The sequence below is a fragment of the Taudactylus pleione genome, unplaced genomic scaffold, assembly GCF_031769625.1.
Source record: "Taudactylus pleione unplaced genomic scaffold, aTauple2 ptg000469l, whole genome shotgun sequence".
Lineage (NCBI taxonomy): Eukaryota > Metazoa > Chordata > Amphibia > Anura > Myobatrachidae > Taudactylus > Taudactylus pleione.
The window spans coordinates 739,754-755,110 of record NW_028284871.1 but is presented as its reverse complement, the minus strand read 5'-3'; the positions used below and the strand labels follow the sequence as shown (position 1 = coordinate 755,110).

Here is a 15,357-nt window from a genome sequence, read left to right as displayed (position 1 = left end):
ATCACTGTGATCCTCTATTACACCAGGTAACACTGTGTCACTGTGATCCTCTATTATACCAGGTAACACTGTGTCACTGTGATCCTCTATTATACCAGGTAACACTGTGTCACTGTGATCCTCTATTACACCAGGTAACACTGTGTCACTGTGATCCTCTATTATACCAGGTAACACTGTATCACTGTGATCCTCTATTATACCAGGTAACACTGTATCACTGTGATCCTCTATTATACCAGGTAACACTGTGTCACTGTGATCCTCTATTATACCAGGTAACACTGTATCACTGTGATCCTCTATTATACCAGGTAACACTGTATCACTGTGATCCTCTATTATACCAGGTAACACTGTGTCACTGTGATCCTCTATTATACCAGGTAACACTGTGTCACTGTGATCCTCTATTATACCAGGTAACACTGTATCACTGTGATCCTCTATTATACCAGGTAACACTGTGTCACTGTGATCCTCTATTACACCAGGTAACACTGTGTCACTGTGATCCTCTATTATACCAGGTAACACTGTGTCACTGTGATCCTCTATTACACCAGGTAACACTGTGTCACTGTGATCCTCTATTACACCAGGTAACACTGTATCACTGTGATCCTCTATTATACCAGGTAACACTGTGTCACTGTGATCCTCTATTATACCAGGTAACACTGTGTCACTGTGATCCTCTATTACACCAGGTAACACTGTATCACTGTGATCCTCTATTACACCAGGTAACACTGTATCACTGTGATCCTCTATTACACCAGGTAACACTGTGTCACTGTGATCCTCTATTATACCAGGTAACACTGTGTCACTGTGATCCTCTATTACACCAGGTAACACGGTGTCACTGTGATCCTCTATTATACCAGGTAACACTGTGTCACTGTGATCCTCTATTATACCAGGTAACACTGTGTCACTGTGATCCTCTATTACACCAGGTAACACTGTGTCACTGTGATCCTCTATTATACCAGGTAACACTGTATCACTGTGATCCTCTATTATACCAGGTAACACTGTATCACTGTGATCCTCTATTACACCAGGTAACACTGTGTCACTGTGATCCTCTATTACACCAGGTAACACTGTGATCCTCTATTATACCAGGTAACACTGTATCACTGTGATCCTCTATTATACCAGGTAACACTGTATCACTGTGATCCTCTATTACACCAGGTAACACTGTGTCACTGTGATCCTCTATTATACCAGGTAACACTGTGTCACTATGATCCTCTATTACACCAGGTAACACTGTGTCACTGTGATCCTCTATTACACCAGGTAACACTGTGTCACTGTGATCCTCTATTATACCAGGTAACACTGTGTCACTGTGATCCTCTATTATACCAGGTAACACTGTGTCACTGTGATCCTCTATTATACCAGGTAACACTGTATCACTGTGATCCTCTATTATACCAGGTAACACTGTATCACTGTGATCCTCTATTACACCAGGTAACACTGTGTCACTGTGATCCTCTATTACACCAGGTAACACTGTGTCACTGTGATCCTCTATTATACCAGGTAACACTGTATCACTGTGATCCTCTATTACACCAGGTAACACTGTGTCACTGTGATCCTCTATTACACCAGGTAACACTGTGATCCTCTATTATACCAGGTAACACTGTATCACTGTGATCCTCTATTATACCAGGTAACACTGTATCACTGTGATCCTCTATTACACCAGGTAACACTGTGTCACTGTGATCCTCTATTATACCAGGTAACACTGTGTCACTATGATCCTCTATTACACCAGGTAACACTGTGTCACTGTGATCCTCTATTACACCAGGTAACACTGTGTCACTGTGATCCTCTATTACACCAGGTAACACTGTGTCACTATGATCCTCTATTACACCAGGTAACACTGTGTCACTGTGATCCTCTATTACACCAGGTAACACTGTGTCACTGTGATCCTCTATTATACCAGGTAACACTGTGTCACTGTGATCCTCTATTATACCAGGTAACACTGTGTCACTGTGATCCTCTATTATACCAGGTAACACTGTGTCACTGTGATCCTCTATTATACCAGGTAACACTGTGTCACTGTGATCCTCTATTATACCAGGTAACACTGTGTCACTGTGATCCTCTATTATACCAGGTAACACTGTGTCACTGTGATCCTCTATTACACCAGGTAACACTGTGATCCTCTATTATACCAGGTAACACTGTGTCACTGTGATCCTCTATTACACCAGGTATCACTGTGATCCTCTATTATACCAGGTAACACTGTGTCACTGTGATCCTCTATTATACCAGGTAACACTGTGTCACTGTGATCCTCTATTATACCAGGTAACACTGTATCACTGTGATCCTCTATTATACCAGGTAACACTGTATCACTGTGATCCTCTATTACACCAGGTAACACTGTATCACTGTGATCCTCTATTACACCAGGTAACACTGTGTCACTGTGATCCTCTATTATACCAGGTAACACTGTGTCACTGTGATCCTCTATTATACCAGGTAACACTGTATCACTGTGATCCTCTATTACACCAGGTAACACTGTGTCACTGTGATCCTCTATTATACCAGGTAACACTGTGTCACTGTGATCCTCTATTATACCAGGTAACACTGTGTCACTGTGATCCTCTATTATACCAGGTAACACTGTATCACTGTGATCCTCTATTATACCAGGTAACACTGTGTCACTGTGATCCTCTATTATACCAGGTAACACTGTGTCACTGTGATCCTCTATTATACCAGGTAACACTGTGTCACTGTGATCCTCTATTATACCAGGTAACACTGTGTCACTGTGATCCTCTATTATACCAGGTAACACTGTGTCACTGTGATCCTCTATTGTAACACTGTGTCACTGTGATCCTCTATTATACCAGGTAACACTGTGTCACTGTGATCCTCTATTACACCAGGTAACACTGTGTCACTGTGATCCTCTATTACACCAGGTAACACTGTGTCACTGTGATCCTCTATTACACCAGGTAACACTGTGTCACTGTGATCCTCTATTATACCAGGTAACACTGTGTCACTGTGATCCTCTATTATACCAGGTAACACTGTATCACTGTGATCCTCTATTATACCAGGTAACACTGTGATCCTCTATTACACCAGGTAACACTGTGTCACTGTGATCCTCTATTACACCAGGTAACACTGTGTCACTGTGATCCTCTATTACACCAGGTAACACTGTGATCCTCTATTATACCAGGTAACACTGTGTCACTGTGATCCTCTATTACACCAGGTAACACTGTGTCACTGTGATCCTCTATTACACCAGGTAACACTGTGTCACTGTGATCCTCTATTACACCAGGTAACACTGTGTCACTGTGATCCTCTATTACACCAGGTAACACTGTGATCCTCTATTATACCAGGTAACACTGTGTCACTGTGATCCTCTATTACACCAGGTAACACTGTGTCACTGTGATCCTCTATTACACCAGGTAACACTGTGTCACTGTGATCCTCTATTACACCAGGTAACACTGTGTCACTGTGATCCTCTATTACACCAGGTAACACTGTGTCACTGTGATCCTCTATTACACCAGGTAACACTGTGTCACTGTGATCCTCTATTACACCAGGTAACACTGTGTCACTGTGATCCTCTATTACACCAGGTAACACTGTGTCACTGTGATCCTCTATTACACCAGGTAACACTGTGTCACTGTGATCCTCTATTACACCAGGTAACACTGTGTCACTGTGATCCTCTATTACACCAGGTAACACTGTATCACTGCGATCCTCTATTATACCAGGTAACATTGTGTCACTGCGATCCTCTATTATACCAGGTAACACTGTGTCACTGTGATCCTCTATTATACCAGGTAACACTGTGTCACTGTGATCCTCTATTACACCAGGTAACACTGTGTCACTGTGATCCTCTATTACACCAGGTAACACTGTATCACTGTGATCCTCTATTATACCAGGTAACACTGTATCACTGTGATCCTCTATTACACCAGGTAACACTGTGTCACTGTGATCCTCTATTACACCAGGTAACACTGTGTCACTGTGATCCTCTATTACACCAGGTAACACTGTGTCACTGTGATCCTCTATTACACCAGGTAACACTGTATCACTGTGATCCTCTATTACACCAGGTAACACTGTGTCACTGTGATCCTCTATTACACCAGGTAACACTGTGTCACTGTGATCCTCTATTACACCAGGTAACACTGTGTCACTGTGATCCTCTATTACACCAGGTAACACTGTGTCACTGTGATCCTCTATTACACCAGGTAACACTGTGTCACTGTGATCCTCTATTATACCAGGTAACACTGTGTCACTGTGATCCTCTATTATACCAGGTAACACTGTGTCACTGTGATCCTCTATTATACCAGGTAACACTGTGTCACTGTGATCCTCTATTATACCAGGTAACACTGTGTCACTGTGATCCTCTATTATACCAGGTAACACTGTGTCACTGTGATCCTCTATTATACCAGGTAACACTGTGTCACTGTGATCCTCTATTATACCAGGTAACACTGTGTCACTGTGATCCTCTATTACACCAGGTAACACTGTGTCACTGTGATCCTCTATTACACCAGGTAACACTGTGTCACTGTGATCCTCTATTACACCAGGTAACACTGTGTCACTGTGATCCTCTATTACACCAGGTAACACTGTGTCACTGTGATCCTCTATTACACCAGGTAACACTGTGTCACTGTGATCCTCTATTACACCAGGTAACACTGTGTCACTGTGATCCTCTATTACACCAGGTAACACTGTGTCACTGTGATCCTCTATTACACCAGGTAACACTGTGTCACTGTGATCCTCTATTATACCAGGTAACACTGTGTCACTGTGATCCTCTATTACACCAGGTAACACGGTGTCACTGTGATCCTCTATTATACCAGGTAACACTGTATCACTGTGATCCTCTATTACACCAGGTAACACTGTGTCACTGTGATCCTCTATTATACCAGGTAACACTGTGTCACTGTGATCCTCTATTATACCAGGTAACACTGTGTCACTGTGATCCTCTATTATACCAGGTAACACTTTGTCACTGTGATCCTCTATTATACCAGGTAACACTGTATCACTGTGATCCTCTATTATACCAGGTAACACTGTATCACTGTGATCCTCTATTATACCAGGTAACACTGTGTCACTGTGATCCTCTATTATACCAGGTAACACTGTGTCACTGTGATCCTCTATTATACCAGGTAACACTGTATCACTGTGATCCTCTATTATACCAGGTAACACTGTATCACTGTGATCCTCTATTATACCAGGTAACACTGTGTCACTGTGATCCTCTATTATACCAGGTAACACTGTGTCACTGTGATCCTCTATTATACCAGGTAACACTGTGTCACTGTGATCCTCTATTATACCAGGTAACACTGTGTCACTGTGATCCTCTATTATACCAGGTAACACTGTATCACTGTGATCCTCTATTACACCAGGTAACACTGTGTCACTGTGATCCTCTATTACACCAGGTAACACTGTGTCACTGTGATCCTCTATTACACCAGGTAACACTGTGTCACTGTGATCCTCTATTACACCAGGTAACACTGTGTCACTGTGATCCTCTATTACACCAGGTAACACTGTATCACTGTGATCCTCTATTACACCAGGTAACACTGTGTCACTGTGATCCTCTATTACACCAGGTAACACTGTGTCACTGTGATCCTCTATTACACCAGGTAACACGGTGTCACTGTGATCCTCTATTATACCAGGTAACACTGTATCACTGTGATCCTCTATTACACCAGGTAACACTGTGTCACTGTGATCCTCTATTACACCAGGTAACACTGTGTCACTGTGATCCTCTATTACACCAGGTAACACTGTGTCACTGTGATCCTCTATTACACCAGGTAACACTGTGTCACTGTGATCCTCTATTACACCAGGTAACACTGTGTCACTGTGATCCTCTATTATACCAGGTAACACTGTATCACTGTGATCCTCTATTATACCAGGTAACACTGTGTCACTGTGATCCTCTATTATACCAGGTAACACTGTGTCACTGTGATCCTCTATTATACCAGGTAACACTGTGTCACTGTGATCCTCTATTATACCAGGTAACACTGTATCACTGTGATCCTCTATTATACCAGGTAACACTGTATCACTGTGATCCTCTATTATACCAGGTAACACTGTATCACTGTGATCCTCTATTATACCAGGTAACACTGTATCACTGTGATCCTCTATTATACCAGGTAACACTGTGTCACTGTGATCCTCTATTATACCAGGTAACACTGTGTCACTGTGATCCTCTATTATACCAGGTAACACTGTATCACTGTGATCCTCTATTATACCAGGTAACACTGTGTCACTGTGATCCTCTATTATACCAGGTAACACTGTATCACTGTGATCCTCTATTATACCAGGTAACACTGTGTCACTGTGATCCTCTATTACACCAGGTAACACTGTGTCACTGTGATCCTCTATTATACCAGGTAACACTGTGTCACTGTGATCCTCTATTATACCAGGTAACACTGTATCACTGTGATCCTCTATTACACCAGGTAACACTGTATCACTGTGATCCTCTATTACACCAGGTAACACTGTATCACTGTGATCCTCTATTATACCAGGTAACACTGTGTCACTGTGATCCTCTATTACACCAGGTAACACGGTGTCACTGTGATCCTCTATTATACCAGGTAACACGGTGTCACTGTGATCCTCTATTATACCAGGTAACACTGTGTCACTGTGATCCTCTATTACACCAGGTAACACTGTATCACTGTGATCCTCTATTATACCAGGTAACACTGTGTCACTGTGATCCTCTGTTATACCAGGTAACACTGTGTCACTGTGATCCTCTATTATACCAGGTAACACTGTGTCACTGTGATCCTCTATTACACCAGGTAACACTGTATCACTGTGATCCTCTATTACACCAGGTAACACTGTGTCACTGTGATCCTCTATTACACCAGGTAACACTGTGTCACTGTGATCCTCTATTATACCAGGTAACACTGTGTCACTGTGATCCTCTATTACACCAGTTAACACTGTGTCACTGTGATCCTCTATTATACCAGGTAACACTGTGATCCTCTATTACACCAGGTAACACTGTATCACTGTGATCCTCTATTATACCAGGTAACACTGTGTCACTGTGATCCTCTATTATACCAGGTAACACTGTGATCCTCTATTACACCAGGTAACACTGTGTCACTGTTATCCTCTATTATACCAGGTAACACTGTGTCACTGTGATCCTCTATTATACCAGGTAACACTGTATCACTGTGATCCTCTATTATACCAGGTAACATTGTGTCACTGTGATCCTCTATTATACCAGGTAACACTGTATCACTGTGATCCTCTATTATACCAGGTAACACTGTGATCCTCTATTACACCAGGTAACACTGTGTCACTGTGATCCTCTATTACACCAGGTAACACTGTGTCACTGTGATCCTCTATTACACCAGGTAACACTGTGATCCTCTATTATACCAGGTAACACTGTATCACTGTGATCCTCTATTACACCAGGTAACACTGTGTCACTGTGATCCTCTATTACACCAGGTAACACGGTGTCACTGTGATCCTCTATTATACCAGGTAACACTGTGTCACTGTGATCCTCTATTATACCAGGTAACACTGTGTCACTGTGATCCTCTATTATACCAGGTAACACTGTATCACTGTGATCCTCTATTATACCAGGTAACACTGTGTCACTGTGATCCTCTATTATACCAGGTAACACTGTATCACTGTGATCCTCTATTATACCAGGTAACACTGTGTCACTGTGATCCTCTATTACACCAGGTAACACTGTATCACTGTGATCCTCTATTACACCAGGTAACACTGTGTCACTGTGATCCTCTATTATACCAGGTAACACTGTGTCACTGTGATCCTCTATTACACCAGGTAACACTGTGTCACTGTGATCCTCTATTACACCAGGTAACACTGTATCACTGTGATCCTCTATTATACCAGGTAACACTGTGTCACTGTGATCCTCTATTATACCAGGTAACACTGTGTCACTGTAATCCTCTATTACACCAGGTAACACTGTGTCACTGTGATCCTCTATTACACCAGGTAACACGGTGTCACTGTGATCCTCTATTATACCAGGTAACACGGTGTCACTGTGATCCTCTATTATACCAGGTAACACTGTGTCACTGTGATCCTCTATTATACCAGGTAACACTGTATCACTGTGATCCTCTATTATACCAGGTAACACTGTGTCACTGTGATCCTCTATTATACCAGGTAACACTGTATCACTGTGATCCTCTATTATACCAGGTAACACTGTGTCACTGTGATCCTCTATTATACCAGGTAACACTGTATCACTGTGATCCTCTATTATACCAGGTAACATTGTATCACTGTGATCCTCTATTATACCAGGTAACACTGTGTCACTGTGATCCTCTATTACACCAGGTAACACTGTGTCACTGTGATCCTCTATTATACCAGGTAACACTGTGTCACTGTGATCCTCTATTATACCAGGTAACACTGTGTCACTGTGATCCTCTATTATACCAGGTAACACTGTGTCACTGTGATCCTCTATTATACCAGGTAACACTGTGTCACTGTGATCCTCTATTATACCAGGTAACACTGTGTCACTGTGATCCTCTATTATACCAGGTAACACTGTGTCACTGTGATCCTCTATTACACCAGGTAACACTGTGTCACTGTGATCCTCTATTATACCAGGTAACACTGTGTCACTGTGATCCTCTATTATACCAGGTAACACTGTGTCACTGTGATCCTCTATTATACCAGGTAACACTGTGTCACTGTGATCCTCTATTATACCAGGTAACACTGTGTCACTGTGATCCTCTATTACACCAGGTAACACTGTATCACTGTGATCCTCTATTATACCAGGTAACACTGTATCACTGTGATCCTCTATTACACCAGGTAACACTGTATCACTGTGATCCTCTATTACACCAGGTAACACTGTGTCACTGTGATCCTCTATTACACCAGGTAACACTGTATCACTGTGATCCTCTATTATACCAGGTAACACTGTATCACTGTGATCCTCTATTACACCAGGTAACACTGTATCACTGTGATCCTCTATTATACCAGGTAACACTGTATCACTGTGATCCTCTATTACACCAGGTAACACTGTGTCACTGTGATCCTCTATTATACCAGGTAACACTGTGTCACTGTGATCCTCTATTATACCAGGTAACACTGTGTCACTGTGATCCTCTATTATACCAGGTAACACTGTGTCACTGTGATCCTCTATTACACCAGGTAACACTGTATCACTGTGATCCTCTATTACACCAGGTAACACTGTATCACTGTGATCCTCTATTATACCAGGTAACACTGTATCACTGTGATCCTCTATTATACCAGGTAACACTGTGTCACTGTGATCCTCTATTATACCAGGTAACACTGTGTCACTGTGATCCTCTATTATACCAGGTAACACTGTGTCACTGTGATCCTCTATTATACCAGGTAACACTGTGTCACTGTGATCCTCTATTATACCAGGTAACACTGTGTCACTGTGATCCTCTATTATACCAGGTAACACTGTATCACTGTGATCCTCTATTATACCAGGTAACACTGTGTCACTGTGATCCTCTATTATACCAGGTAACACTGTGATCCTCTATTACACCAGGTAACACTGTATCACTGTGATCCTCTATTACACCAGGTAACACTGTATCACTGTGATCCTCTATTATACCAGGTAACACTGTGTCACTGTGATCCTCTATTATACCAGGTAACACTGTGTCACTGTGATCCTCTATTACACCAGGTAACACTGTATCACTGTGATCCTCTATTACACCAGGTAACACTGTGTCACTGTGATCCTCTATTACACCAGGTAACACTGTGATCCTCTATTACACCAGGTAACACTGTGATCCTCTATTATACCAGGTAACACTGTGTCACTGTGATCCTCTATTACACCAGGTAACACTGTGATCCTCTATTACACCAGGTAACACTGTTGTACAAGGAGACACACTATAGTAAGGCACCCGCCATGTCCCTACCTGCATTCATCTTCTGTGTACCCATTTGCACCCCCCGATGGAACTACCTGCACCCACCAACTTTCCTATGTACCTACTGTACCTTCATTGCTAACTCATTATACCCCTTGCAATAAAATATAGATAGTATCATAAGAGCGCAAATCAACAACAATATACTTAAGATGGAAAGTAGTCCTTTGAATTGCTTGTCACTTTATTATTTCTTGTCACTTTATTATTGCTTGTCACTTTATTATTTCTTGTCACTTTATTATTGCTTGTCACTTTATTATTTCTTGTCACTTTATTATTTCTTGTCACTTTATTATTTCTTGTCACTTTATTATTGCTTGTCACTTTATTATTTCTTGTCACTTTATTATTGCTTGTCACTTTATTATTGCTTGTCACTTTATTATTTCTTGTCACTTTATTTCTTGTCACTTTATTATTTCTTGTCACTTTATTATTTCTTGTCACTTTATTATTTCTTGTCACCTTTCGAAAGATCCTCTTCAAACATTCGATATATAAAACGACAAAAGGACCAGAACAAACGTGTAGAATAGTTTTCTGAAGAATTGTAAACAGTAACCACAAAATTCCGTAGTAAAATTTCAATAGGATAATGGAATAACGTACCGCACTCACTTATACTCAGTGTGGCATAAAACCTATAACAGTTTCTTTTCAACCCAATTTCTCAAAGAGATCATATATGACACTTCAGGGGTACACAGAAAGACGTACCCTACTCACATGAAACAGAGAGGGATGACTCATAAAATGGTATCTTTACCTTAATAATGCATCCCATGCCTCTTATATACCCAGAATGACCGGAAATCACATCACAATCTCATCCCGGATATCATCCAATAGAACAACCCACAAACGGAATCAACAGTAAATAAACTAAAATTTCTCTCAGTTATGGCCCCTTAATAAAAATAATAATAATAATTCATTGGCAACTGAGTATACATTCTGCGTATATAAGAGGCATGGGATGCATTATTAAGGAGACCTTGAAAAAGACATTGGATCGAAACGCGTTGGTCAGAAGCCTGTTTGCATCACTTTGAGAACACTTGGACTGTGGACATTTCACCTATATTAAAGGTATCAGGTGTGTTCCTTGGAGACTAATCCGGATTGTCTCTAAGTTAACAAACCTGCTTGACAACTGTACCTGGATATTTTTTGGAATTCTCCTATCCTTGATGTTTTCTAGCCAGAAGTTATTTTACATGAATTTATTAAAGATTTTAGATTGTTGATTGGACAACCTCCCTTTTTTTTGGATTAATACATCTAAAGAAACCTTTATGTGTTTCCAACTATATGGATTTGAAGTAAGTTCGGGTACGTGTCTATCCGGTAAAGATACCATTTTATGAGTCATCCCTCTCTGTTTCATGTGAGTAGGGTACGTCTTTCTGTGTACCCCTGAAGTGTCATATATGATCTCTTTGAGAAATTGGGTTGAAAAGAAACTGTTATAGGTTTTATGCCACACTGAGTATAAGTGAGTGCGGTACGTTATTCCATTATCCTATTGAAATTTTACTACGGAATTTTGTGGTTACTGTTTACAATTCTTCAGAAAACTATTCTACACGTTTGTTCTGGTCCTTTTGTCGTTTTATATATCGAATGTTTGAAGAGGATCTTTCGAAAGGTGACAAGAAATAATAAAGTGACAAGAAATAATAAAGTGACAAGCAATAATAAAGTGACAAGCAATAATAAAGTGACAAGAAATAATAAAGTGACAAGCAATAATAAAGTGACAAGCAATAATAAAGTGACAAGAAATAATAAAGTGACAAGCAATAATAAAGTGACAAGAAATAATAAAGTGACAAGCAATAATAAATTGACAAGCAATAATAAAGTGACAAGAAATAATAAAGTGACAAGCAATAATAAAGTGACAAGAAATAATAAAGTGACAAGCAATAATAAAGTGACAAGCAATAATAAAGTGACAAGAAATAATAAAGTGACAAGCAATAATAAAGTAACAAGAAATAATAAAGTGACAAGAAATAATAAAGTGACAAGCAATAATAAAGTGACAAGCAATAATAAAGTGACAAGAAATAATAAAGTGACAAGAAATAATAAAGTGACAAGCAATAATAAAGTGACAAGAAATAATAAAGTGACAAGAAATAATAAAGTGACAAGCAATAATAAAGTGACAAGAAATAATAAAGTGACAAGCAATAATAAAGTGACAAGCAATAATAAAGTGACAAGAAATAATAAAGTGACAAGCAATAATAAAGTGACAAGCAATAATAAAGTGACAAGCAATAATAAAGTGACAAGAAATAATAAAGTGACAAGCAATAATAAAGTGACAAGCAATAATAAAGTGACAAGAAATAATAAAGTGACAAGCAATAATAAAGTAACAAGAAATAATAAAGTGACAAGAAATAATAAAGTGACAAGCAATTCAAAGGACTACTTTCCATCTTAAGTATATTGTGGGTGATTAGTGCTCTTATGATACTATCTATATTTTATTGCATGTAAATTTTTTCTTGTATTGGGCAAGATGAGATAAGATCTTAGAGCTGCTTTTTGGAATCTGCGCCGTGAGTGTTCCAGTAGAATTTTCACGTCATTATACCCCTTACTTTCACCCCAGGCTCTCACCCATATGCACTGTTACCCCAGGCTCTCACCCACGTGTACAGTTACCCCAGGCTCTCACCCACGTGTACCGTTACCCCAGGCTCTCACCCACGTGTACCATTACCCCAGACTCTCACCCATATGTACTGTTACCCCAGGCTCTCACCCACGTGTACAGTTACCCCAGGCTCTCACCTACGTGTACCGTTACCCCAGGCTCTCACCCACGTGTACCGTTACCCCAGACTCTCACCCATATGTACTGTTACCCCAGGCTCTCACCCATATGCACTGTTACCCCAGGCTCTCACCCATGTGTACAGTTACCCCAGGCTCTCACCCATATGTACTGTTACCCCAGGCTCTCACCCACGTGTACAGTTACCCCAGGCTCTCACCTACGTGTACCGTTACCCCAGGCTCTCACCCACGTGTACCGTTACCCCAGACTCTCACCCACGTGTACAGTTACCCCAGGCTCTCACCTACATGTACAGTTACCCCAGGCTCTCACCCACGTGTACCGTTACCCCAGACTCTCACCCACGTGTACAGTTACCCCAGACTCTCACCCACGTGTACAGTTACCCCAGGCTCTCACCCACGTGTACCGTTACCCCAGGCTCTCACCCATATGCACTGTAACCCCAGGCTCTCATCCACATGTACCGTTACCCCAGACTCACCCACGTGTACCGTTACCCCAGACTCTCATCCACGTGTACCGTTACCCCAGGCTCTCCCCCACGTGTACCGTTACCCCAGGCTCTCACCCACGTGTACTGTTACCCCAGACTCTCACCCACGTGTACAGTTACCCCAGGCTCTCACCTATATGCACTGTTACCCCAGACTCTCACCCACATGCACTGTTACCCCAGTCTCTCACCCACGTGTACCGTTACCCCAGGCTCTCATCCACGAGTACCGTTACCCCAGACTCTCACCCACGTGTCCCCCACATGTATCGTTACCCCAGGCTCTCACCCACGTGTACCGTTACCCCAGACTCTCACCCACGTGTATCGTTACCCCAGGCTCTCACCTACGTGTACAGTTACCCCAGGCTCTCACCCACGTGTACCGTTACCCCAGGCTCTCACCCACGTGTACCGTTACCCCAGACTCTCACCCACGTGTATCGTTACCCCAGGCTCTCCCCCACGTGTACCGTTACCCCAGACTCTCACCCACGTGTAACGTTACCCCAGGCTCTCCCCCACGTGTATCGTTACCCCAGGCTCTCCCCCACGTGTACCGTTACCCCAGGCTCTCACCCACGTGTACCGTTACCCCAGACTCTCACCTGCACTCATGGTGTGGTCTGCAGTCGGTGTTAGCTTTGCCAGCAGCTTCCTTAGTAACATTGCAGCCTCTCAGTCCTCGCTCCTTCCTATATAACCTGTCTCCGCCCTCAGTCCCCTCCCTGGGGACATTGAGTCATGCGACTTGGGGAGGGGGATGGGGGGGGAGAGAGCCTGAGTGTGTTAAGCAGTCAGTGTGACTCAGGGCTCAGCCCTCATTCGTCAGCATATCATACATAGCAGCCTGTAGAACCACAAGTCCCAGCATGTCCTGCCAGCCACACCTGCATATGCAGAGGCAGCTGTATAGTGAACGTGTGACACTAATATAAAGCCCTTTGCACAGGTGTCTGCAGTACATGCAGTCAGCACATATTAGTATTGGAAGTGATGAGTTACCTGGAGGGGTCCAGGTGAGAGCTCACTTATGTCTGGAAGATCCTGTGCAGGTATTTTCTCACATGTCGCAGTGATCCCCTAGTAATGCATTGGGGGGCACCGTGTACCCCTTCCCCCTGATAACACAAAAATGGTGCTGGCTATTATCTTCAGATATATGGCAATGACGTCATGTAATATATCACCAGTACAGCAGCAGGGGTGGTATTAGGATGGGCTGTAACAGATGGATACACACACACACACACACACACAAAACACACACACACAACACACACACAACACACACAATCACACACAACACACACACACACACACCACACACACACACACACACAATCACACACACAACACACACACACACAATCACTCACACACAACACACACACAGCACACACAACACACACACAACACACACAACACACACACACACCACACACACCACACACACACACACACACAACACACACACACACAATCAATCACTCACACACACACACACACACACACACAACACACACACACAATCAATCACTCACACACAACACACAACACACACAACACACACACAACACACACACACACACAACACACACACCACACACAATCACTCACACACAACACACACACACACAACACACACACACACAACACACAATCACTCACATACACAACACAACACACACACAACACACACAACACACACACACACCACACACACACACCACACACACAAC

General features: G+C 42.1%; 1 protein-coding gene across 2 annotated transcripts in view; it reads right to left on the bottom strand.

Moving 5' to 3' along the window:
* TSTD1 (thiosulfate sulfurtransferase like domain containing 1) overlaps window positions 1–14,308 on the bottom strand; it is an 88,978-nt gene extending 74,670 nt beyond the window's left edge. For both annotated transcript variants that reach the window (XM_088448867.1, XM_088448869.1), the window contains exon 1: window positions 14,224–14,308. In XM_088448867.1, coding sequence (XP_088304993.1) covers window positions 14,224–14,284 — 61 coding nt within the window. In that variant the 5' untranslated portion in view covers window positions 14,285–14,308. The remainder of the gene's footprint in view (window positions 1–14,223) is intronic.
* Between the last annotated feature and the right edge of the window lie 1,049 nt (window positions 14,309–15,357).